General features: G+C 40.7%; 5 protein-coding genes across 9 annotated transcripts; 3 read left to right on the plus strand and 2 right to left on the minus strand.

The window, feature by feature from the left end:
* The first annotated feature begins 6,892 nt into the window (after positions 1-6,892).
* Positions 6,893-16,048, plus strand: LOC121753032 (putative late blight resistance protein homolog R1A-10). Of its 4 annotated transcripts, none has more exons than XM_042148174.1 (5): positions 6,897-8,523; positions 8,591-12,210; positions 12,684-12,751; positions 12,875-12,993; positions 14,791-14,925. In XM_042148174.1, the coding sequence occupies exon 2, from the start codon at positions 9,651-9,653 to the stop codon at positions 12,192-12,194; it is 2,544 nt and encodes an 847-aa protein (XP_042004108.1). In that variant the 5' UTR covers positions 6,897-8,523; positions 8,591-9,650; the 3' UTR covers positions 12,195-12,210; positions 12,684-12,751; positions 12,875-12,993; positions 14,791-14,925. The 4 variants fall into 4 exon arrangements, with proteins under 4 accessions (XP_042004109.1, XP_042004108.1, XP_042004106.1 ...); XM_042148172.1 differs by lacking the exon at positions 12,684-12,751 and having other exon boundaries at positions 6,899-7,109; positions 7,228-8,523; XM_042148173.1 differs by lacking the exons at positions 12,684-12,751; positions 14,791-14,925 and adding an exon at positions 15,915-16,048 and having other exon boundaries at positions 6,899-8,523.
* Positions 7,364-8,995, plus strand: LOC121751747 (LRR receptor-like serine/threonine-protein kinase GSO1). Its single transcript, XM_042146541.1, has 5 exons — positions 7,364-7,799; positions 7,896-8,039; positions 8,118-8,168; positions 8,368-8,523; positions 8,637-8,995. Exons 1-5 carry the CDS (start codon positions 7,364-7,366, stop codon positions 8,993-8,995), a joined length of 1,146 nt encoding a protein of 381 aa, XP_042002475.1.
* LOC121753031 (putative late blight resistance protein homolog R1A-3) lies at positions 13,240-16,785 on the minus strand. Of its 2 annotated transcripts, none has more exons than XM_042148170.1 (2): positions 13,600-16,785; positions 13,240-13,466 (listed from the first exon to the last, which is right to left on the minus strand). In XM_042148170.1, exon 1 carries the CDS (start codon positions 16,654-16,656, stop codon positions 13,624-13,626), a length of 3,033 nt encoding a protein of 1,010 aa, XP_042004104.1. In that variant the 5' UTR covers positions 16,657-16,785; the 3' UTR covers positions 13,240-13,466; positions 13,600-13,623. The 2 variants fall into 2 exon arrangements, with proteins under 2 accessions (XP_042004104.1, XP_042004103.1); XM_042148169.1 differs by having other exon boundaries at positions 13,240-13,494.
* Positions 16,786-17,860: 1,075 nt separating this feature from the next.
* LOC121750574 (putative late blight resistance protein homolog R1B-14) lies at positions 17,861-20,598 on the plus strand. The gene has a single exon (XM_042145134.1). It carries the CDS (start codon positions 18,020-18,022, stop codon positions 20,483-20,485), a length of 2,466 nt encoding a protein of 821 aa, XP_042001068.1. The 5' UTR covers positions 17,861-18,019; the 3' UTR covers positions 20,486-20,598.
* Positions 20,599-20,657: 59 nt separating this feature from the next.
* Positions 20,658-24,717, minus strand: LOC121750575. The gene is made up of 9 exons (XM_042145135.1): positions 24,090-24,717; positions 23,351-23,874; positions 22,131-22,181; positions 21,956-22,063; positions 21,687-21,782; positions 21,483-21,581; positions 21,355-21,414; positions 21,192-21,260; positions 20,658-21,028 (listed from the first exon to the last, which is right to left on the minus strand). Exons 1-8 carry the CDS (start codon positions 24,574-24,576, stop codon positions 21,195-21,197), a joined length of 1,491 nt encoding a protein of 496 aa, XP_042001069.1. The 5' UTR covers positions 24,577-24,717; the 3' UTR covers positions 20,658-21,028; positions 21,192-21,194.
* Between the last annotated feature and the right edge of the window lie 298 nt (positions 24,718-25,015).

Below are 25,015 nucleotides of genomic sequence, written 5' to 3' on the forward strand. Positions count from 1 at the left end.
CAGAAGCAAAGTTCGATCAAGCAATCCCTGTCATTGCCGAACAGAAAAATTCTACCAATGCCGAACTAGCACAGCCCCTGGAATCCGAAGTAGAGCCACCGGACTGCTGGAGCGGATTCGTAGATGGAGCTTCGAATAAAACGGGAAGTGGAGCTGGTATTTTACTTATCGCTCCCGACGGACACGAGGTAACTTACTCACTTCGGTTCTTATTCCCAACTACTAATAATGAAGCCGAATACGAAGCTCTCCTTGCCGGACTCCAGCTAGCGCAAAGTCTATTTATCAAGTCTCTCAAAATCCATTGTGATTCACAAGTCATAGTGAATCACATGTTAGGTACAAGTGAAGCCCGTGATGAGAGGATGAGGAAATACTTGGACAAAGCGCAAAGCATTAGCCGAAGTTTCTCTTATTTTCGGATAATCCGCATTCCCAGAGCGGAAAACAGCCGAGCAGATATTTTAAGTAAGTTAGCCTCATATCCAAGTTCAAAGGTGGAGGAATTGATGCACAGAAGCATTGATGAAACTGAGGTACTTTCAGTAGCCAGCTCGCCGAACTGGATGACGCCGATCTTACAGTATCTAGATCAAGGACAACTGCCCGAGGATAAGAGAGAAGCTCGGAAAATCACATGCCGAGCCCTTCGGTACGAACTTCATGCAGGAGTCCTATACAGAAAGTCCTACCTTCAGCCGTTATTGCGATGTGTAGGACCAGAAGAGACGGACTACATCCTTAGAGAAGTCCATGAAGGATCTTGCGGTAGCCACATCGGAGCTAGAGCTTTAGCTAAAAAAGTTCTGAGATGGGGATATTATTGGCCAACTTTGGTACAAGACGCAGTGCAGCTCGTCAAGACATGCATGAAGTGCCAAATCCATGCAAATATCCCAAAGATGCCGCAGACCGATCTATATGCTATGCAAAGCCCTTGGCCTTTTATGCAATGGGGCATAGACATAGTGGGACCACTACCACAAGCTCCTCGGCAAATGAAATTCCTTATCGTTGCCGTGGATTACTTTACAAAGTGGGTAGAAGCTGAACCATTAGCTACGATAACGAGCTCGAAGGCATTGGATTTCGTCTGGAAGAACATAGTGTGCCGATTTGGCTTACCCCACATCCTCATTTCGGATAACGGGACTCAGTTCACCGACAAGACATTCAAGAATTGGTGCCAAGAGCTGAATATTCAACAGCGGTTCACTTCGGTCTCCCACCCACAAGCAAACGGACAAACGGAGGTAACAAACCGTATCTTGGTGAAAGGGTTGAAAACTCGGTTAGAACAAGCCAAAGGACAATGGGTAGAAAATCTCCCTCAAGTCCTATGGTCCTACCGAACTACACCCAAAGCTTCCAACGGTGAAACTCCGTACAGTCTGGTGTACGGCGCTGAAGCCGTGATTCCGGTTGAGATCGGCGTACCCAGTCCCCGAACTCTAAATTTCTCCTCAGAAATGAATGATGACGGACTGAGAGCCGAACTAGATCTGGCCGAAGAAAGAAGAGAATTGGCCTGCATAAAAGCAGCCAAGTACAAGGAGCAAGTAGCCCGGTATTATAACCAAAGGGTGAAAAAGCTGCAATTTCAAGTGGGAGATCTCGTCTTGAGAAACAACGAAGTAAGCCGAGCAGAAAAGCTGGGCAAGCTCGAACCCACATGGGAAGGTCCATATCGGGTGTCAGAAGTCCTCGGCAAAGGGTCTTACAAATTGACTCACATGTCAGGAGAACAAGTACCCCGAACATGGCACATTTCCAACCTCAAGAAGTTTCATTTGTAAGAGACAGTCCGGTCAGTCCGTCTTGTGTCTAGTTCGGTCCTAAGGCTATGTGCGTTTTTGTCTCTATGTGCTTTTTATTTGTCTAGGTGTGTTTTGTCTGTCTATGTGCGTGTCGTCTCTTACAAATGTTGCTGAGGTATCTTGTTCTTCGAAGGCTGATCCCCTTTTTAGAACATATATAAGCCTACGATTGTGAGTCCAAGCTTCTAAAGAGGATACAAGACCACAATTCGGCTTAAGAAACAAGCAGTTCGTCTGAAACGAACTGCAACAATAAGCCAACGATTGTGAGTCCAAGCTTCTGAAGAAGATACAAGACCACAATTCGGCTTAAAAAACAAGCAGTCCGTCTGAAACGAACTGCAACAAATGGATAGTCCGATCCACGCGATAAAACTCGCCGAATTAGGACAAGGGAAAGTCCGATCCAAGCGATAAAACTCGCCAAATTAAGACACAAGCTTAGTCCGGTCAAAGAAATTTATTTCATCAGACCAAAGACGAGTCCGGTCAAAGATGTTTATTTCATCAGACCAAAGACGAGTCCGGTCAAAGATGTTTATTTCATCAGACCAAAGACGAGTCCGGTCAAAGATGTTTATTTCATCAGACCAAAGACGAGTCCGGTCAAAGATGTTTATTTCATCAGACCAAGGACCAAGTCCGGTCAAAGAAGTTTATTTCATAAGACCAAGGACCAAGTCCGGTCAAAGAAGTTTACTTCATAAGACCGAGAACAAGTACGATGAAATTATTTCGCTGAGCTGTTAATACGCAGTGTTAGAAGCGAAATGAAAATTTCATTTATTAAATCTTGTTCGGCATACAACTCCGCTACTCTACAAAATGGCGTTACGCTATTACAAAGGACTATTCTACTGTCCAGGGTTGCTGAAGTTAAGCCACCTATTCACAAAATCCTCGTGAAGCCGAGTTCGGGCGTTCTCGGCAGCTGAAGAATAAGCAGGTCGACGAGATGCTCTAATCGACCTACCGCCTCTTCCCTGAGCCCGGGAAGCTCTAGCACCTCGGCGGCGAAGAGTCTCTTCACGAAGCATTTGTTGATCTTGCTCACTCATAACCACAGCTCCTCTGCGAACTTCAGTCCGTCCTCGACTTGACGTCTCTGGTTGTCCCTGAGTTCGTTGCTGACTTGGAGTAGGGTTTTGAGCAAGTGAATCAGAGGTTTGAGCTGGAGTACTAGCATCTGTTGGCGGGAAATGCCTGAGGAATCTCTCAATTGAGGGACGCCGGGAAAGAACTATGTCGTACCGAGAAGCCCAGCGCCGCAATGATTTCACGACTTGTTGGCAAGCCGAGCTCTCCAGCGCATTGTTCCTCCGGAGTACATTATATTCCTCCCACAGTTCGTCAACTCGTTCCTGAACTTCAGAGATGGTCATTCCCCCGCGCCTGCAGATGAAATCCTCATACGCAGTCCTCTCAGCGACGGCGGTATTCAGCTCGGCCTCCAGATCTTTCTTTTCGGACTCTAAGTCCTTATTGTCGGCCTCCAGCTTCACTGAACGAGCCAAGAGTTCGTCATTCTTCACCTGGTCAGCTATGGCTCTTTTCTCAGCTTCGTCTAAAGCCGAAGAGTACAGCCGCTTCCAGTGAAGTACCTCCAGCTCCTTAAGAGTTCAGAATATAGAGCAGCTATGTCAGTTCGGCATTTCAGATTACTGAGCAGGTAGTAAACCACAACAGGAGTAAAAGAGAGTACGAAAGGCTATACGAAGACACAAGAGCAGAAAGAAGAATTTTTTCATTCATAAGAAAAAAATTTTTCTACACAAGGGCTTCAAGGCCGTTTTACAAGAAGGAAGAAACTAAACTAAGAGAAGGGAGACGAAATCATACTCCGCCAGCTTCGTCTCCGCCTTCTCGGTGAGGTTCAGCTTCCTTCTCCTTGTCTGCTTCAGCTTCAGCCTCGGCCTCCCTGCTCTCCCCAGCCTGTTCGGCGCCACCGTAGCCGATCTGCTGCGCCTCCTGCTCGGCCTGCTCATTGCCGGTCTGCCGCTCATGCTGCTCGGTCTCACCCTCTCCATGGAAAATTGGAGCGGGTGAAACTGACCCTATGGAGGCAAAGATAGCCTCCATGTTCTCATCGCGGTCAGCTCGGCAACTACGAACTTGGTCTGCAGAAAGCAGGACCGAGGACGAAGCAAGCTCCTCAAGCACCGGCAGACTCTGAAGCCGAGCTGCTATCTCTCGGCCGTACAGCGGCAGGATGACTTCGGGACCCTGCTCGGCTTTATCGGTCATCAGTTTCAGCAGATCACCGACAAAGGCTGAAAATTGGTTGCTCAGAAAGAGTTTCTCCGTGAAAGCACGGAGAACCTCCCCTTGGGCAACCACGGCGGCAGCATCCCTCCGTTTTGTCTGCTCTCGCTGAATGACGAGCTGGTTTTTGGCAAACTGAGCTTCATCCTGGGCCGAAATCCTAGCAGCTCTGGCTTTCTCAAAGTTTGCCTCAGCCTGCTCGGCCCGGTGACAAGCAGCCGCCAACTTCCTCTGCATCTCAGCATAGTCGTTGGACGCTTTGGAGAGTTCGACGGCGACGAGCTTGGAGAGCATATCGTTCCTCTGAAAATGGAAAAAACAAAAAGTCAACAGAGGGGCCACAAAAAATACAGGAAAAAAGCAAGGCCAGAAAATCAAGAAGAGAATTCACCTCAGCGAAGTCCGTGGGCCATAAAAAGGGCTCACAGATATGTTCCGAAGGAGGCGCCAAGACCACGTCTTTCTCTGGCGCTCTCGGGGGCTTCTGGGTCTTCCCCTTCCTACTTGCCGAAGTCGACTCCGGCTTCTTTGGATCCGAAGAGGTCTTTTGCCTCTTCGGATTCTTCTCGGCATCAGGCGCCGAGCTGGTAGCCTTCTCTTTCTCCGGCTCCTTAAGCTCGGAGGATTTGCGGCTCATCTTATTCAGCATGTACACTGCCAAAAAGCAAGAAAGCAAGGTTAGTTTTCGCCGCTAAAGCAGTAAAGCATAAAAAAGAAATCCTCACCCTCAGTTTCTTCGTCCGAAGACGAGATATTGAACACGAGGTCGCCCTTGACGAGCTCAGTTTCCGAGTACTGTTTCCTAATCATAGGAATCTTATTGAGCTCGCCCTCGAGCTCGGCCAACGGTTCTAACCGAGGATGAGGAATCACGGACTTCGGCCCTCTCCAGGGAAAGCCCGGAGCCGCTGTCCTATTATAAAAAAGAAGCGGTTTTGCCATTTTGGCCACTTGGTTTTGCAGAAGGCCCTAAAAGGCTGTAAAGGGATCAGGTAAAACCAAGATCCCTTCCTCTTAAACTGGAAAAAATTAAGGATTGCCCTCAGAGACAGATCCTTATCTAGCCTACGCAGTTCGGCAGCAATGGCCGATAAGTGCCTCCAAGAATTCGGAGTCACCTGACCTAAAGGGAGTTGAAAGAAATCAAGAAGCTCTACAAAAGGTGGGGGAAGAGGGAAACGAAGCCCACATTCTAAGCAGGCTTCGTAAACGGTAGCATAACCCTCCGGCGGCTCGTTAGCCCTATGATCGTCGTCGGGAACCACCGCCTTCCCCCTGGGAAGAAGATATTTTTCGTATATGGATATCACAGTATCCTTACTCAAGACGCTGTGAAAATACTCTACGGTCTTCTCCCCAGATTCTTTCCGGCTAGAAGACCCCTTACCCCTTTTCCTACCGCTACCTGACTCAGAAGAAGAAGAAGAAGACATAGTTCTTACTCTTCGAAAGTCTGAAGAAATTCTCAAAAAATTCTTGAAAGCGGAAGAAAATTTTTACGCGAAGGAGATAGAGTGCAGAAGAAGCTATAGCAAAAGTGTTCAACTGATGAAGAAAGGACGTATTTATCAGATTCGGAGAAGATTTCAAAATCATCGCACCGTTTCGAATCCCACCTTTTCAGGATTCAACGGCCGGATTTTACTGTCGCATTTAATGCAGTCACGCGCAAGGCACGTCCCCTGACGTCAGCCTCCCCCGTACCTTTATCCAGAATGCCGAAGTGACTCGCTTCGCCGAAGTGATTCACTTCGCTTTTCGGGGGGGGTAGTGATGGGGTACGTACTAAACAAGCCCAATAGCAGTGACGGCCCATCAGCCCAAAGCCCAAGGAAGAGTATCAGTTCGGCATTACCAAAGAGTTCGGCCCCAGCCCACAGCTCGGTAAAAGCCGACCAATCAAGCTCCACTCTCAGATCGGCAAAAGCTACTCGGCAATAGTTCAGCAGTTCGGTCTCAGTATTCGACCGAACTGGAAGATAGTCAACTCATGCAGGATCACATGCAGGATAGTGGACCAAGCACAGAGATAGTGGACTCATGCAGGATAGTGGACCCATGCAGGATCTCCATGACCTCCACGACATTCACAACCATCATTAGTGGTGATGCAAGCCACGATCTTAGTTCAATGTATAAATAGAACTCAGATCAGATAAAGAAGGGTTAAGCTCTCTAGAGATAAAAGATCAAATAGCAAGTCTGTATTGTAAGCTGTAGAAAACAGATCAAGCAATACAACTCTGCCCTCTTTTCTTCCCGTGGACGTAGATTTACCTCAGTAAATCGAACCACGTAAATCTCTGTGTCGTGATCTGCATCTTCCTGCATTCATCACCATCAAAAATTCGCCAAGCCATCAGTGATCTACATCCACGGACAACAAAACGAATCCTTTATTCACCTCCGAGCTATCAAGAACATACAACACGCTCAATCAAACTCTATCTCTCTCTCTCGCATTGAATGGACGCAATAACCGCAAGATGCTAACCAAGAACAAAGACGAGCTAAGACGTTTTTGAGTGAACTGACTACTGTGTGTATGTGTGTGTTGATTCTTATATGGCTAACTGACTCCAACAGTCATGAACAACTCGGTGCAAGTCCGCAGCTGATCCGCTGCTTCTCAACTCCACCTCTTCCCCTGTCCCTCAGCTCCTTAATCACATTCACACTCCACAAATCTCCACCTTGAATGTGAGGTATAGGGCTGCTTAGTTGTCAACACCTGCCCTTGCTCATTTCTCCACCACATTAACCAACTCCAAACAATACTTGAACATATTCTTATACGCAATATTGAACGGAGGTTCAATCTTCGAGCTAATCAGTTGTATGGAAAGATTCCAAATTCAGTCTCAAATCTTTCCAAACTCATCACACTTGATCTCTCTCATAACTCGTTCACTCATATACCAATAGACCGTGGTAGTTTACATCAACTTCAGATGCTGAACTTGCAAGCCAATCAGTTGATGAATAACTTGTCTGACCCCGGGGAAGACTTCCTATCTTCCTTGGTAGCTTGTAAGAATCTCAATTCTATACACATCTCGTTTAATCCTATTACTGGTGTTCTCCCCAAATCCTTAGGCTCGAGTAATCTGTCTACCTCCCTTGAAACCTTCAAGGCTTTCTCTTGCAGATTGTCATATCCAATCCCTGATGAGATAGGGAACTTAAGAAGCTTGAGGAATTTGGGAATCTGAGGCAATAGGTTTCACGGCTCCATCTTCCCTGTCCTGTGCAATCTCAAACATCTCTACTCATTAAATGTTGCCATGAACAGTCTATCTGGACAGCTACCAAGCTGTTTTGGGAACCTTTCTTCGTTGAGAGAAATCTGTATGTCAGATAATGAATTCAATGGTAACATTGCTTCAATTTTATGGCTTCTTAAGGGTGTTAACCTGGTAGCACTGGACTTATCTAGAAATCAGCTTTCTGGAGAAATTCCAAGCACCATTTCACAGCTTGAGAATCTAGTTAGACTATCATTGTCGAGTAACAAACTGAAAGGCCCCATACTTGAATCGCTTACGGCTTTGAAGGATCTGCAATACTTGGATTTGTCCCACAACAATCTCTCTGGTGTGATTCCTAAGTCTATGGAGGCACTTTCGCATCTTCATTACTTTGATGTCTCGTTTAATGGGCTTAGAGGTGAAATTCCAGACAGAGGGTGTTATGTCAACTTCACATCTGAGTTTTTCATTGGTAATAATGGTTTGTGTGGATCACCTCGATTTGAAGTGAAGAAATGCCAATCCTTAAGTACGAGAAAACGTTTATCATATTTATCATTTTTTACAGTCCTTGTTATTGGCCTGGTGTGGAAATTTTCTGCAAGAAAGCCATCTCCTTTGTCTGATGAAGTTGGACAGGATAAGTTTAGGGGGATTTCATATCAAGCAATCGTTTGTGCTACAGACAACTTTGATGATAGAAACATGATTGGTAAGGGTGGCATTGGCTGAGTGTACATGGGAAGATTTTCTGATAAAAATGTTTATGCTATTAAAGTTTATGATTTAGATGTACAAGATGCATTGAAGAGCTTCCACAGAGTGCAGAGTATTGAGCAAAGTACGCCACAAAAATATTGTCAAGATGATCGATTGTTGTTCCCAGATTGATTTTATGGCATTGGTGATGGAATACATGCCCAACGGCGATCTAGAAAACTGGCTCTACTCATCCAGCTGTTCCTTAGGCTTATTTACAAGATTGAGAATAACGACAGAAGTAGCGTGTGCAATACAGTATTTACATGAATTCTCTACAGTCCCCATTGTCCATTGTGACTTGAACCCGAAAAACATCTTTCTTGGAGATGATTTGGTCGTACATGTAGGCGACTTCGGGATTTCCAAGTTCTTGAGTGAAGAAGAGAGAATGCTACGTTCGAGGACTTTGGGTACTGTTGGATATGTTGCACCAGGTAAGAAAGTCTTGTTCCAAGAGTACTCTGAAGTTCATTATCTAAGTAAGTTTATTTGTGTTTTTAGAGTATGGATTGCAAGGATTAATCATGACCACAATGGACATTTATAGCTACGGGGTTTTTGCTGATGGAAATGCTTTCAAGAAGAAAGCCTACAGATGAGATGCTTTCAGGAGAGTTATCCTTGAGGAGATGGATCTCTGAATCATTCCCTGATTCAGTATTGCAAATTTTGGATAATGAGATGCTGGACAAAGGCGATGAAGAAGCTAGAGTTGTCTTCAGACCTTTCTTGACATCAGCTATTGAATTGGCCCTAGAATGCACAGCAGATATGCCCGAGGAGAGGCCTAGTATCACATATGTTCTAAACAGGATAACAGATGTTCTAAGCAGCATGAGAAAGATCCTGATCCAGTTAAAAAACCTAGGAATGTCTCTCTCTCTCTCTCTCTCTCTCTCTTATTGATTCTGATCAAGCTGGTAACTGTCTATTGTCGGGATAACTGTCCATCCCGAGGTAGATGTCACCCTTGGGTGATGACACGAGATTTTATCAGATGTCTTTTTGTGTTAAGTGAAGAGAGAGAATATATTTTTATATTACTGTGAGAGATGACTTTTTCTGAAAAGGGAAATGTGACATTTTTTGTAGAACAAACTAAAAATGAAAGTTTAACATCTACCTTGGGAACGTGGGAGTATTTTTTTAAGAAGTACTACATTAAAGAATAGTAGATCTAACATTCATTGAAGTATTGTCTAAATTCGTTGGGTCATAGAGCAAATTCCTTAGTAGTTCAAAAATACCTACAAATCTTTTAGAATGTGTAGTACTAATAATGAAAAGCAAAATTTAGTGGTTGTCATGTGGAAGTGGACCAACCTTTTAGTAAATGATTTGAAGCCACAATAATGTCTTTTTGAAGTTCATCATTAGTTTTATAAAATTTCTCTGTATCTATTTATCTATGTATCTATCTTGTGCTCATTTTTCCATCTTGGTTTATCTTGATCTACAAAAATCTTACACATTAACTTCTTAATCTTGGTCACTTGTTTTTCAAACTTGGTTTAGTTTGAGTTGCAAAATCTTCTCAACTTCTTAACTGTGATCAGCAAAGATGGCTTATGCTGCTGTTCTTTCCCTTGCCCAAACTGCAGGAAAAATGATCTTGGATCAAGATAGATACCCCATTTCTCGTAATAAAAAACAGCAAATCCGATCTATCTATGAACCATTTATATTCTTGCAAGAGTTCCTTGAAGATTTTCCAGAGAAGGCCTACATTTTGGATGGGCGAATCCGAGATTTAGCATATGAAGCAGAAGGTATTCTTGAGTGTTTCATGTTGGGGGAAGCTAAATCACATTGGTGGACAGTTTTAGCTTCCAAATCCAAGTTTAAACACCAAATGGGGAAGATCAGAGCACAAGCAGATTCAATCACAAGGGAAGTGATGGCCATGAAGAATAATAGCTCAGATGCAGCGCAACATGGTGATTCTTCCGTAGCAGGTTCGCCTTCTAGACTTGCTCCAGTTACGAAGATTGAATATATGGTTGGTTTACATGAAGGTTTGGTGGAAATAAAGTCACGACTCTGCGGAGAATCATCCAATTTACAAGTTATTTCAATCGTTGGAATGGGGGGCATTGGTAAAACTACTCTTGCAAAGTGTGCTTACGATGATCCACTTACGGTGCAGCATTTTGACATCCGTGCTTGGGTCACAGTATCACTGGACTACAATGCAGAGGCAATCTTTTCAAGCCTCCTAGCTTCCATGGAAGAATTCAACACAGAAAGATCTGAGCGGACTAGTGAAAACGTGTTCAAAATATTGAAATACAGGAGGTATCTCATTGTAATGGATGATATTTGGAGTACGGAGGCTTGGGATGATGTAAGATGTATACTTCCCGATGATGGGAATGGAAGCAGAGTCATGTTAAAGACTAGAGAAACTGATGTGGCTGCTTATGCTGATCGTTTGAGCCCTCTTCACGAGATGCGTTTGATGGATGAGGGTCAAAGTTGGAATCTACTTCGTCAGATGGTGTTTGCACATCAAGATTGTCCTCCCGAATTGGAGAATATTGGAAAAGAGGTAGCGAGGTGCTGCAAAGGGCTGCCCCTCACAATCGTGGTTGTTGCTGGGATACTATCCACAATGGAAAACAATCTAGCTTCATGGAGAAAAATTGCACAAGATGTAAATTCAGTTACTGTAGGAGGACAATGTGAAAAGATATTGTCTTTGAGTTACACCCATTTGCCTCATTATCTGAGGTCATGCTTCTTGTACATGGGAGGCTTTCCAGAAGATTATGAAGTCTCTGTCTCAAAACTCATCAGATTATGGGTAGCTGAGGGATTCTTGAGACACCCGAAGAGATCTAAAACCTTGGAAGAAGAGGCAGGGGAGTGCTTGGAGGATCTTGTCCAGAGAAATCTTGTTTTAGTCACCAAGAGAAAGTGTGATGGAAGGATCAAAAGCTGCAGCCTCCATGATCTGATGCGAGATTTGTGCATAAAAAAAGCACACGAAGAGAAGTTTCTTATGAATCTCAGTAGCCGGAATGTGACAAACTTCATTTCAGTTGAGGGAAAAAACAATCAGCGACGTGTAAGTATAACTCCTTCGAGTTTACCACACTTTTCAAAAATTTCCTGCCTAAGTACCATCCATACGATTTTGTGCTTTCATCGCATTTCAGTAGCAAGCACTTTGGAAAGATTTAGATTATTGAGGGTGTTAGATGCAAGAGATGTTTATGTTTCATCATTACCAGGTGAACTATTCGACCTGTTTCATCTGGTATACCTAGCTATCTACTATCTTGGAGGGCTTCCTTCAGCAATTTCAAAGCTTCGCAGTCTTCAAACTTTACACCTTCGTGCAAAGAACGAATGGAAGCTTTTTAGATTCCATTGTGTCTGCTTGCCACCGGCAATTTGGATGATGCCACAGTTAAGACATCTTGTCTTCTATGGCAGGTTACCTGATCCGGAAGGAAGAACAACCCCTGGTCTAGATAACCTCCAAACACTTTCTATAGTGTCACATGCCATGTGCAGTGAAAGGGTTTTGAGAATGATCCGAAACCTTAAGAAGTTAGAGATCGATTGCTCTGATTGTGAAGTTTGTCTGAACAATTTGGTACATCTGCATCAACTTGAAGATTTGAAGTTACGTTCATCTTCTAGTAATGCATTTTACCAAAAGGATATGTTCACCTTTCCTAGGATGCTGAAAAGGCTGACCTTAAGCCGCGTGCCTCTTCCTTGGGACGAGATGACTATTGTTGGTTCATTGTCAAATCTTCGGGTGCTCAAACTAACTCATCAGGCTTGCAAAGGCAAGAAATGGGAAACAACTGAAGGAGAGTTCCCTCTTTTGGAATTTCTGCTGATAGAAAAGTCAGATATCTGTCTTTGGATAACTGAAAGTAGCCACTTCCCGATGCTGAAGCGCCTGGTGCTCGATGACTGTTGGCAGCTTGCTGAGATACCTGAAGATATCGGAGAAATTCCAACCCTTGAGCTGATTGAGGTGAAGGGAAAAGCAGTAATGTCGCTTGTGGAGTCGGTCAAGCGGATTCTAGAGGAACAACAGGGATGGGGAAATGATGCCCTTCAAATTCGTTGCATGACTCATCGGTGAATCTGCTGGTGATCAGGTACTTTGCACATCCCTTATTTGTTAAAGTGTTTACATTGTAAAGATGGTTTCTGTTTGATCATCGAAAAATATGCAAACAAATTTAATGGACTAGTCCTTGCATTCTCAAAATGACTGTTTTGCCTACTGTTTGATTTGTATTACTGGTTACATTTGCCATCTGAGTTGGTCAGGAACCATGATCATTTTCACTCATTATTTTCTTGAAAGTTGCTTCATTGTTAGTTACGATTATTGCTGTGATGTATGATTCATATGATACCAGTGACAACCTTGTTCAGTTGCTTCTGCTTCTGGTTTTTTTGTTGTAAAGAGCAAGCCCGGCAAAAGCTTTAGGTACCATGAATTCTACTTATGTGTACAACGTAGTTGTAGCTTTGGAGTTTTTTTTATTAGTGTTGGTTATGAAGAACATATGAAAGCTGATAATTCTTGGATCAATCTAATAAATTTTACTCCTTATCATTCAAGGATCGTTACTTGGTGATGTTTATTAAAGCAAGATTCATGATTCTTCTACGTTTTTTTTCAAGCTTCAGGTAAATCAAAATGATATTTGTTTTGTAATGCTCTGTGACGTATTTCCAACGGTTAATTGTGGTGGATTCAATCAAAATTTTTACAATCTTCAGCCTTTCTGATACGAATTCGACTGTGGCCAGGTGTTCGAGAAAATGCCAGAAAAATAAGTGCCCAGCAGGTGTTCGAGGAATTGCCACTAAGTTAAAGGACAGAGGGAACATGAATTTTTGGGGATTGATATGAGATCACTCCTCTCCAGGTTAGATCTTCGTAATATTCTATAAACCTAAAACCACAAATGATTTCTGCTCCACATATTTGAATAGAATGATATTACAACGTATATACTATGTTTCCTGACTATGGTTCTATTTAGTGTTTGGTTTCATGTACAATGAGATTACTTTTATGATGTTTTGGAAATGTCAACATTCATTCATTTTCATACAAATATTAGCAATAGAAAGCACACTAGGAAAGGATGTAGTATGGTACTTCCACACAATAATAAGAACATATTCATATAACACATCATATTAACATTCAAGTACAGAACGATTAAACAAATTGAAACAAGTTCCATAACAACAAATCTTAGAAAACCTCTTTAGTAAAGTCTCTTTGATAAAGCTTCAACACACTTCACACATTTCCTTCCTCCGACCCATTTGAATTTGAACCATGAGGAAGGTACATCATCTTCGTCATAGTCATCTTCATCATCATAGACGCCTTCATCATCAAAACTCGTGAAAAGGGGCTAAAAAACAAGGTGTGCATGTGAATTTCAAGCACACACCTTAGGAAAAAAATTGCTCCAATAATGTCATATATAAGTAAACTGTAAAAAGGGATCCAAAAATACCTCATTGGAATAATAACTTCAATGTCAAGACGACTGGGGAATGCAGAAAACTTGAAGGGTGTCATTTCCCATTTCTTCTTGTTCCTCTCTTATCAGTTCAGCCGACTCCAATAAAGACTTCTTCACATTGCCCATAACCACAATCAGTTCAAGAGTCGGAATTTCTCCAATATCAGTTGGAATCTCATTGAGATCCTGACAAAAACCAAGTAGCAGGCGTTTGAGCATGGGGAAATGACCACTTTCTGTTATCCAGTTCTCAAACCTTGAATGTTCAACTTGAAGAACTTCCAACACTGGAAATGTTCCTTCAGTTGTTTCCCATGTGCCATCACTGCAAGTGCAACCTCTCAGTTTAAGCACTTGAAGATTTGGCAATGAACCAACAACAATCATGTTGCTCCAAGGATGTTTCAAATCCCTCAAAGTCAACCTTTTGAGCTTCTCAGGAAAAGCAAGATTGTAGCTCAATCTAAACGAATGAGCAGCATATAATTCCAATTTCTCAAGTCGATGCAGATGTACCAGGTTATTCAGGCAACCTGGATCTCTATCATAATCATCATCATAATCATAATCATCATCATCATCACAATAAACCTTCAGTTTTTTGAGGTTTGGGATCTTTTTCAGGATACGCTCTCTACAACACACACTGCTAAGCCGCGAAACCGTGTGTAGATTTTCTAGTGAACATGTTGTTTCTATGGGATACTCAAAGGCAATCACCCCATGAAAGTAAACATGTCTTAGCTCTTGCATGCACCACGGCACCCACATGTTACCAGCTACTAATAATCCGATTGTGGATCTCTTTACTGCACGAATGATTAAGGTTTGCAGGTTTTTAAGATTTGGTAAGATTCTAGGGAAACGATAATGATATCTAATAGCAAGGTATCTCAAATGAAATAGCTCAAATAATTGAGATGGCAATGACTCCACATCAGCAGCTTCAGCATCCAACACCCTCACCAATCTAACACCTTCGACAAAGTCCAGTTTTACTAAATTATACTTGGAGCATTTGATGGAATGGATAGTTGATCCACGATAGCTTGAAAATAAACTTAGATAAGACGTACTTACCCGACGCTCATTTTTTATGCTTTCCATAAATTTCTCCTTTTCAATATGCTTATCCATCAAATTCAGAAAAAATTTACTTTCCTGAGCTTTTCTTATGCACAGCTCCCTAATCAGATCATGGAGGCTACAACTTTTGATTCTCCCATCAGATTTCCAATTTGTGACAAAAACAAGGTTTCTCTTCACAAGTTCCTCCAAACACTCTTCAGCCACCTCTTCAAAGCTCTTGGTGTTGATCGGAAATTTGAGAAAGCCCTCAGCTATCCATAATCTAATGAGTTTGGTGGTATATATCTCATGATCTTCAGGAAATGAACCCATGTACAAGAAACATGGCCTCAATAACTGAGGTAATTCCGCATAGCTCAAAGATAGTATCTCTTCAATATGCTCTTGCTCTGCTGTTTTTGCAGACTTCACCATTTCCGCAATCTCCATCCACGAAGCTGGATTCTTAGAGACTGTAGCTAAAAGTCCTGCAATCACCACGATAGCGAGAGGTAACCCTTTGCAGCTTATTGCGATATCGTTCCCAATATTTTCCAAATCTGATGGACAATCTTGATTTGCAAACACCTTCTCCTTAAGTAAGCTCCAACTCTGAACTTCATCCAGGAAACCCAACTCATAAGGCTTGATTGAAGGACCAGGATAAGAAGCCACATCATACAACCTTGTAGTTAGCATGATACGGCTTCCGTTAACATTATCAGGAAACACATTCCTAACAATATCCCATGCCTCACTTCTCCAGATGTCATCCATCACAACTAAATATTTCCTGCCTATTAAAATTTGGTACACCTTTATGTCAGCGCTTTCTTCCTTTCCACTCTGGTTGTTGTATTCCTTAAGGGACTCCAGAAGGTCTGAAAGAATTCTCTGTGCACTGTAATCCTGTGATACCGTAATCCAAACACGAATGTCGAACTTCTCCTTAATTAGTTCATCATCATAAACATTTCTGGCGAGAGTAGTTTTGCCGATGCCCCCCATACCACATACCGGTATGACTTGGAGCTTGGATTGTTCTCCACAGAGCAGGTCCTTGATGTTCATCACATGATCTTCAAAACCAACCAGGGAGTTTTTGTGGATGGGTGGAGCAGTTGATGAAGAACTGACGGTCAAAGAATCTGAATAACTTAGAGAAGAAGAATCAGCACCACGTCGAACTTCTTTGCTGCTGGAACTGGAACTAACCTTTGTGTTCTTCACTTTTGCAGAAATCAAAGCTATCTCCTCCATAACTTTTTCCAGCTGGAGCTCATGTTTTGCGCTTCGATGGCATTCAGACGCATCAGCATCATATAGAGGGAAGTCAACTATATCATCAACTGGTGCAAGTGTAGGAGATGAAGTGGCTTCAATTTCATTGCTATCATTCTCGATGGCCATCACTTCCTCCATGACCGAATCAATTTCAGTTCTTGTCTTGTTCAAGTGGTGTATAAACTGGATTTTGTCCAACTCTGATGGTAAAAATCTCCACTTTTCTCTAAAACGACGATGAGTTTTCTCCAACTTGTAAAATGCGTAGATTTCTCTCAAACCAGTTGTTATCTCCGTGATTCGGCCTTTCAAACTTTTAGCTTTAGCATCATCTGGGAATTCTTCCACGATCTCAGCCACTGTCTCCAGCTTCGAACAAGTCTCTTTGACGACTTTTTTCAGGTCGAGTCCATGGTCTCCACTTGGATGGGATTCAGACTCCTCTTCACAAGGCAAAAAAATCTTCTCCAACACAAGATATTCTATAGTATCTTCTGCTGCATTAGCCAGCTCCCTCATTTGCTCCTCCCAGCTTGTGGATTCATTAGGAAATTCTTCGAGAAAGTTTCGAAAGGGAGTAAGATACTCAAGCAGAGATGTAATTTGCTGTTTTTCTTCGACAGAGATGGAAAACAGATTAGCATTTAGGAATCGGTGTATGGTGTTTTCAAGAGAGACAAGAGCAGCATAAGCCATCTCTGGCTATGCTGATCAGCAATTTTTTTTCCTTTGTTTCAACCTTTTTTTGGTATATCAGATGAAGAAGATGATCACAAGCTAAGAAAGATATAAAGAAAAAATAACATCTTTGTGTTAAAGTGGTATTCTTTCTATTAATCAAAACAAAAAAAAAGCTAGTGGGAAAATTGATTTGATTATTTAATATGTCTAACAACATAATCAACCATGAATAAAAAAGAAATCCAGCAAAGTGGAGAATCCACTATATGAAATGTAAGGCACAACACAACAAAGGTGAAAGAGCACAGTAGTTACGAACATACAATAATAGTAGTATAATTTTATCGTTTCATTATCCATAATTCAAAATTAGTCATTAATAAATTTTATAGCTGTATGGCACTATCCGTGACTCACCACATATAGCGGCCGACAATACTAAAGCAATAATCACTAATAATTAATATTATATGTTAGCCATGAATCATGATTGTCATTTAAATTGTAATTTTTCATAATCTTAGTTCACTCTATTCTATAAAAATAAAATTCTTTTTTATCCGTAACCTAAAAATAAAAATTTTCTATATAAAGAAAAAATTTCTAGATGAGATTCATTTTTCATTAATACATTTTTCTATGTTTTTTGCTTTACTAATTTTATATTAAAACTCGTGATGTTTCAAAAGTTTCAGGTTTTTGGGATGAAGGGATTACAACATTTTAAAGTTGAATATAAATTATAAGTAACTTTAAAAAAAAGTTTGATTGTCTTATAATTATTAAAATGGAAAATACTCCAATACTTTCTCTATCTCTTAAAAATAAAAATTTTGGAGATAATATGAGTTAGTAATACAAAATTATTAAAATACAATACATATAGAAAAAAAAATGATTAGAGTAGTTAGTGGTGAATGAGAGTGCCTTCACAAAAACTCCTAAAAATTAAAAGTGTTTAATTTTGAGGGACATGTCAAAATAAAAAATACACTATTATTTGAGAAACGATAATATTACCGTTTTTTATTTTTATTTTTTTACTCTATAAATACTCCTATTTCATCCTCATTACACGTAAACACACATTTACTCTTCCCAAATCATTTTATTTCCTCTTCAATTTTCATTTAACCTCTCCGATTTTCGTCACAAAATAAGAGTTGCTTTGCTTGGTTGTTTCTGCAAATGAGGGAAGAGAGAGAAGAGAACACTGTGGGAGATAAGATAGAAGACTCTTTTCATAAGTTTCATTTCATATTCAACTAGTCACTCGCGCCCATATTAAAAATGTTAAAAACTTACCTTAAGTCCATTTTTCTGTGCGATTATCAAACTCTCTCTCTCTCTCTCAAATTATTGCTTCTTTTGATCGGCTATGATGGTTTATGCTGCTCTTGCTTCCCTTAAAAAAACTATTGAAAAGATCACCATGAATCCAGATCAGTATTCCAGTGCTCTTCATCAATTTAATCAAATTAGATTCATCGATGAACTATTTCTTCTGCTGGAGTTCACTGACTTTCCTCAGAGAGAAGCCAGAATCAGGGATACAGCAATTGAAGTGCAACATATTCTCGAGCTTCTCATTTCGAATCAGAGCCGATCGCGGCGATTCGGATTGAACAAGTATAACCGCTTTCTCCCCAAATTCTGGTGCAGTGCTAGGTTTCAGCACCAGATTGAGAGAATAAGAGAATTAATTGATGCAATCGCAAGGGAGATGATAGAGTTGGAGATGGATAGTGAAGATCAATTGCAGCTCAGTGACTCTCCTGCGGCAATTGAAGACGAGTTGCAGCTCGGTGATTCTCTTGCAGCAAACTGTTCTGCATGGATGGAAATGTTGATTAATAGCCTCGAAATCGAAGATGAAATGCAACTCAGTGATTCTCCTGATGCTAACTCGTCGTCTTTGATGGCAGTCGCTAGCAGGAGCAGTGATGTGGTTGGATTGGAAGATGATTCGCTAGCAGTAAAGACTCGGCTTTGTGGAGAATCCCCAAAACTACAAGTCATTCCAATAGTTGGAATGGGAGGTATTGGCAAAACTACCCTCTGTAAAACTGTTTACAACGATCAACTCACAATCGAATATTTTGATGTTCGTGTTTGGATCACTGTGTCACAAGATTATTCTACACAAAAAATTGTTGCAATGCTCATGGATTCCTTGAAAGATTTTGTCATAGAGAAATCTGGACAGAGGAGTGAAGAAACTGTGTACAAGAGTTTAAAGGGTAGAAGATATCTTATTGTAATGGATGATATGTGGAGCACGGAGCCTTGGGATGATGTGAGAGATCTGTTTCCTGACGATCATAATGGAAGTCGGATCATGTTAACCACAAGGCTGTCGGGAGTGGCTACTTATGTTGCTAGAGGTAGCCCTCTTCACAAGATGCGCTTCATGGATATTGAACAGAGTTGGGAATTGCTTATGCAGAGGGTGTTTGGCGACAAAGAATGCTCTCCTGAATTGGAAGACATTGGATGGGAGATTGCAGAAAGTTGTAGTGGATTGCCACTTGCAGTTTCTGTGGTTGGTGGACTCTTATCCATGGTTGAAAGGAATCCAGTTTCATGGTCGGAAATCGCAGATAATGTAGGTTCGATTGTTGTCAATGAAGATGGCCCTATTGATGAGATACTATCTTTGAGCTATGCTCACTTGCCTCATCACTTGAGGGATTGTTTCTTGTATATGGGAGGTTTTCCGGAAGATTATGATATCCGTGTCACAGAATTGGTCAGATTGTGGGTAGCTGAGGGCTTTATGAGAGGCTTAGATGGATCTAAAAGCTTGGAAGATGAGGCTGAAGAGTGTTTGGAGGATATTGTCAGTAGAAGCCTTGTTCTGGTTATGAAGAGAAGGTATAACGGCAGAATCAAACGATGTAGTCTCCATGATCTAGTCCGGGATTTGTGCATAAGAAAAGCCAACGAGAACAGCTTTTTCCTAAGACATCATCCTACACATACTAATACTATGTGCAGTTTAAGGATTCCTGCTGAGATATCAAAGCTTCAGGTTCTTGAAAGTTTATTTATCGATGCAAAGACTCTTCAAACTTTAATTATCGATGAAAAGGATCGGTGGAATCTCATAGGGAGGCCTAATATCAGCACTTTGCCGCAGGAAATCTGGATGATGCCGCAGTTAAGACATCTCATCAGCTATGGTAGGTTTCCTTATCCAAAAGAACCAACTTGTACTCTCAAAAACTTGCAAACACTCTCCTTAGTGTTGCATGATGTGTGTGCTGTGGAGATGTTGGAAAAGTTTCCAAACATCAAGAAGTTAGGAATTGATTGTTCTTATTATGATTATGGCACTCACCTCAATAATTTGGAAAGCTTGCATCAACTTCGAACTTTGGAACTTAGATATGCGGATTGGCGAAGAGATAGTATTTGTTTTCCTAAGACATTGAGAAAGTTGATCTTGTGTAACATGTCGCTTCCATGGAGTGAAATGAGTGTCGTTGGTTCATTGCCAAATCTTGAGATGCTTAAGTTGAGGGAGTTTGCTTGCATAGGCAGTACATGGGAGACATCAGAAGGAGAATTTCCTCAGCTGCAATACCTTCTTATTCACACTTCAAAGCTGCAGTATTGGATAACTGAAGAGTTCCACTTTCCCAGGCTGAAATACTTGCTGCTTCGTCAGTGTTGGTATTTGAATGAGATTCCAGAAGGTATCGGTCGAATTGCAGGGCTCGAACTGATTGATGTTATATGCTCCAACTTACCCGAGTCTCTTGTAGAGTCGGCCAAAAGGATACAAGAGGAACAACACAGTTTAGGCAATGATGCCCTTCGAGTTTTACCCAAAATGATGTGAGACTACATTTATCTTCTTTCACCTGCTTATCACATTTGTAGTGTAATTGTTGTCTTACTCTGTGTAAATGTATTTTCCTTTCCTATTGAAGTTGATGGAAGAATGTTTTGTAATTAATTTGAATACAACTGAATGACTTGATCTTCTTGTTAGCAAATCACTAAAATTCACCTTCGAGAAAAAAACAAAAAGGTTGATTTAGTGTATAATTATTTCATTACAAACCCATTAAAGCAAGTGACACAGCTCTACTACTTTATATGAAGTGTGGAGCACAACATTCAAAATAAGAACATTTTCATAACCTAAAATGCGAATTACAGATCATTCCATACATCTCTCTACACATTGTAATTGTAGGGTCATGTCATTCGCATCAAGATAGATGATGGGTCTCGAGTAATTTTATTAATCGACTGCTCAAAACGAAGGCAAGTGGTTCGAGCGATGCTCACTTTGCTCGATTCAGAAAGTTACAGCTTGGCTGTCCCAAATAGCCCGAGAGATTGATCTATCAATGACAAAATTGTTTCTTTGACAAACCTGGGGATATGGACAAACGAGGTAATCATATTAGTCACAACAATGTTCAATGAAAATGGTGCAATTTATCAAATTTAATCTAAGTGCATTAAATGCATTCACTCAGAAACCACCACCTCCAAAATGGAGAAACGAAACTAAGAAAAAAGATTAAAAATCATACCTATCACAGTAAATATGATTCAACCACAGTCCGGCCAAACTTTTCTTGAACATCTTTGGGAGTTTCAATCTGCAAACAAATGAAAGAGGAATTGAAAAGATAAACAGCGATGAAATAGAATATCAATGTAGATACTGTATAGCATATAATTCCTCTCATTTACCGCATTTAAAGCCTTGAAGACAGCCTTCACAGTGTTATGGGGATTCCTTGAGCCAACAACCTATGCGAGTGTTTTCATCAGGACAAAGTTGGTAACGAAAGAACATATTCCTCGAGCCAGTTTCTTACCTTTGATTTCACATTCTTGAAACCAGCTAAGCAAAGAATTATCTCCACAGTTCTGCCTGCCTTCATCCCTGCTTGTGTAGGAGCTGGCCAAAGATACACCTACAAGCACTTACAGATTTCATGCCAAAATCTCTAAAGAAGAGAAACAGTTTCCTATCAACTTCAATAGTCAACTAATATATACAATTAGAAATTTGAAGATACCTTTGTCTTTTTATATGATGTCTGAATTGCATGTGCAATTGTGTGATCTTCATGTCGCTCTACATAGTGCAGATTCTGAAAGCACTTCTCATATGCCTGTGGCAATAGGTCATCAGCATACTAAACTGTAAGTAACAGTGAAGAGGATGTGTTTCGATAAATGCAGCCTCTCTTATTTGAACAGACAATCTGGTGATATAATTTACACACATGTGCAGCACAAAGAAGCGTGGTGGTATGGATTTTGACTCAGTGTCAAGTTCTAATACCTTTTGAAGTGCAATCGGAACTGCAGGTGCCTTTGCTTTAGCAAAACCAATAACACCATTGTAGTTCCCACAAGCTAACATTGCAGTGTATTTGATAACTTGTCCACCCTGTTTCACTTATCAGTCATGATTGTGAAAAATATTGGCTAAATCGTAAATGAAGAAGCTATATTACCTTTGTAACTTTACATGTTCTATTCACATCGACCAGCCTAACATCAAAACCCTGCACACAATGGAGACACCCAGCTTAACATATTCATCCTGTTGAGTCATGAAATGAAGTTAAAAGAAAAATGGTACTCCCTCCGTCCCATAGTAGATGTCACACTTGGGAAATGACACGGGATTTTAGGAGATGTTATTTTGTGTGTTAAGTGGTGAGAGAAAATATAATTTTATAATTGATGTGAGAATGAACTTTTTCCAAAAGAGGAAATGTGACATCTTTTGTGGGACAAACTAAAAAGGAAAGTGTGACATCTACTATGGGACGGGGGGAGTAAGAAATATAATTTAGATCAAACGTGAGGAATGCTTCCATGGAGGTCATAAATAGCCAATGCATTTACTATGTCAGTGATCTATTCTTTGTAAGCACTTTACTAATGATCATGAAAAGTCTATGTTCATTATACCTGTAGTCCCTAACCTACAGAAAAAGACATATCGATACTTGCATTTTACTCCTTGTAAGAACTCCTACAGGCCTATTGTGGTTAAAGTAGAAAATAAATCCATCGTGACAATTAACAACAGTAGCATAGTATATTAGCTTGGTAAATGCAATATTAAATTTAAAGACCGTGCATTTACTTTGTCAGTGATCTATTCTTTGTAAGCACTTTACTAATGATCATGAAAAGTATATGTTCATTATACCTGTAGTCCCTAACCTACTGAAAAGGACATATCTATACTTGCATTTTATTCCTTGTAAGAACTCCTACAGGCCTTTTGTGGTTAAAGTAGAAAATAAATCCATCGTGACAATTAACAACAGTAGCATAGTATATTAGCTTGGTAAATGCAATATTAAATTTAAAGACCGTGACGTTGATCTCAAACCTGAGACCTTTTTAGGGTTGAGGCCTTTGCAAAAATGAGAACTTGCCTATTAAACAATCTCACATCTCAAATTCAATCATTTCATGCAAGCATATCTTAGAACACATGACTTGGAACAAATGGTAAATGATAAGAATAGGGACCCCATTAACATTGTTATAATATCATGCAATAGGTACTTGGATGTAGGATACAAAAGTAAATTGTGATAAGTAGAGCATAGAAATCCAACAGCTTTGAAATGATGTGTCTTTTGACAAGTGGAATTCATAGACAGGGAATCACAAGAGAAACTGAGGAAATATATTTATCTATGCATGTAGTTACCTTCCTATAAAGAGGCTGTCTCTTCTGCTCGATCAATGAGTTCCTCTCTTCAGCTAGATCTCTAATTTCCTCCTCCAATAGTTTCCCCTTCTTTCCAAAAGTATAATCCAATTCTGCCAGTTTCTCCTCAAGTTTTTTATCTATTTCATTGATCTTTTCCATAAATTTATTATCCTTCTGTTTCAGATCATCAAACTCCAATCCATCAATTTTCCCTTCGATTTCTTTTGATTCTTGATCCTCCTCCATGTCACGCTCCTCAACACGATCCCCAGCCGCACCAACATCTTCACGCTCAATGATCCCATAATTGGCTGGATCATTTGGATCAAAGGCGTCCCTCGCCTCCGCCAATCTCAGAGCCCTATTCAACTTAACTTGAAGAAGAAATTTATCCTTTCCTTCAGCTACTCTCAACTTATTCATCAACTCCCCTATTACCCGATACTCCGGCCTCAACGCAAAATGCTTCTCCTCAAATTCATCAATTCTTTTCATCCATTTAAATGCATCATCAAAGTTTTCTGTACAACTCTATAAAGTCAGACATTGATCTAAGCAGTAAGCACCAAAAAAAGAGAACATAATGGAAATACAAAACAATTCAGCTAAGCACAGCATCCACCAACAATTTCAATTTTTCCTAAAACAACAATACATCAAAAGCAACGTAATTAAGCACAACCTAAACCGAAAAAACAGTATGCACGTAAAAAAATGTTTCAACAGAATCACGAACCAGCTTTAGAAAAATTATCAAGGAATTTCTCAAACTGGTTGAACTTCTTCTCAAACACTTCCGAACGCATGTTAATCGCTTCCTCATCTTCCGGTTCAGAATCCGAATCAGTCGCCTCCTCGTGCTGATTCAGCTCGGACACCTTATCTTTCGCATTCCGCTTCTCCAATCTCTCAATAAGCGGACCAACTCCCAAATAATCCTCTTCATCTTCATCGCCAGCGACTGCAACCCCTGCTTTTCTGTTCGCCTCCCTCTCCCTGGTCGCTTGCTCTTCGATCTCGTCGAACGCGCGCTCCGCGGCGGCGAGGCGGGCAGTTGGGGATAAATCGAGGAAATTGGAGCTGTAATTTCGAGTGATAGGAGTGGCGAAAATGGAGCTTGGCGGAGGAGGGGAGGGGGGGAATGTGTGGCTGCAAAATCTCGGGTTGGTAAAGAGAGTGCGGCGGCGGAGGAGGAAGCGGCACAGGGCCGTCGTTTTGCTCATTGCGGCGGAGATGCGATGGAGGTGGTGGTGGAGGGGTTTAGGACTTTAAGGGTTTTGGTCGTTTATCATATGATTCGCCGCCGATCGGATTTTCAGTGTTTGTTGAGTTTGTATATTTTTTTCAATATTTTGGTTTAATTTGCAAAACCTTTATACTTTCTACTTTTATGAATCAACTAAATCTTATAAATAAAAAATTTAATCAAATTCTGTTCAATCGCCTCTTTATACTATTCTTTACTTGTTTCATTGAAATAGAAAATAAAAATAATTAGAAGCATTATTTTATGGAGTACTATATGATGAGTCAACTGCCTGAAATTATAACTTCATAATTTAATATTCAATTATCAAAACTTTATAGCAATATTCTAATTTAATTAAACTTATGAATTAAATTACTACTTCCTAGTAGTATATTTTATTAATAGAAATTCGA

The sequence above is a fragment of the Salvia splendens genome, chromosome 10 (genome assembly GCF_004379255.2).
Source record: "Salvia splendens isolate huo1 chromosome 10, SspV2, whole genome shotgun sequence".
In the NCBI taxonomy this organism is placed as follows: Eukaryota; Viridiplantae; Streptophyta; class Magnoliopsida; order Lamiales; family Lamiaceae; genus Salvia; species Salvia splendens.

Bases quoted from the DNA above. Each gene is read 5' to 3' on its own strand.
- LOC121751747 (XM_042146541.1), top strand. From the start codon at position 7,364: ATGAACAGTCTATCTGGACAGCTACCAAGCTGTTTTGGGAACCTTTCT. The intron at 7,800-7,895 runs GTAATAATGGTT...CATTTTTTACAG, and splicing joins CACATCTGAGTTTTTCATTG to TCCTTGTTATTGGCCTGGTG. The intron at 8,040-8,117 runs GTAAGGGTGGCA...TTTATGATTTAG, and splicing joins TGATGATAGAAACATGATTG to ATGTACAAGATGCATTGAAG.
- LOC121750574 (XM_042145134.1), top strand. From the start codon at position 18,020: ATGATGGTTTATGCTGCTCTTGCTTCCCTTAAAAAAACTATTGAAAAG.
- LOC121753032 (XM_042148174.1), top strand. From the start codon at position 9,651: ATGGCTTATGCTGCTGTTCTTTCCCTTGCCCAAACTGCAGGAAAAATG.
- LOC121750575 (XM_042145135.1), bottom strand. From the start codon at position 24,576: ATGAGCAAAACGACGGCCCTGTGCCGCTTCCTCCTCCGCCGCCGCACT. The intron at 21,582-21,686 runs GTATCTTCAAAT...AAGTGCTTGTAG, and splicing joins CATCATATAAAAAGACAAAG to GTGTATCTTTGGCCAGCTCC. The intron at 21,261-21,354 runs GTAAATGAGAGG...ATTTGTTTGCAG, and splicing joins TCTTCAAGGCTTTAAATGCG to ATTGAAACTCCCAAAGATGT.
- LOC121753031 (XM_042148170.1), bottom strand. From the start codon at position 16,656: ATGGCTTATGCTGCTCTTGTCTCTCTTGAAAACACCATACACCGATTC.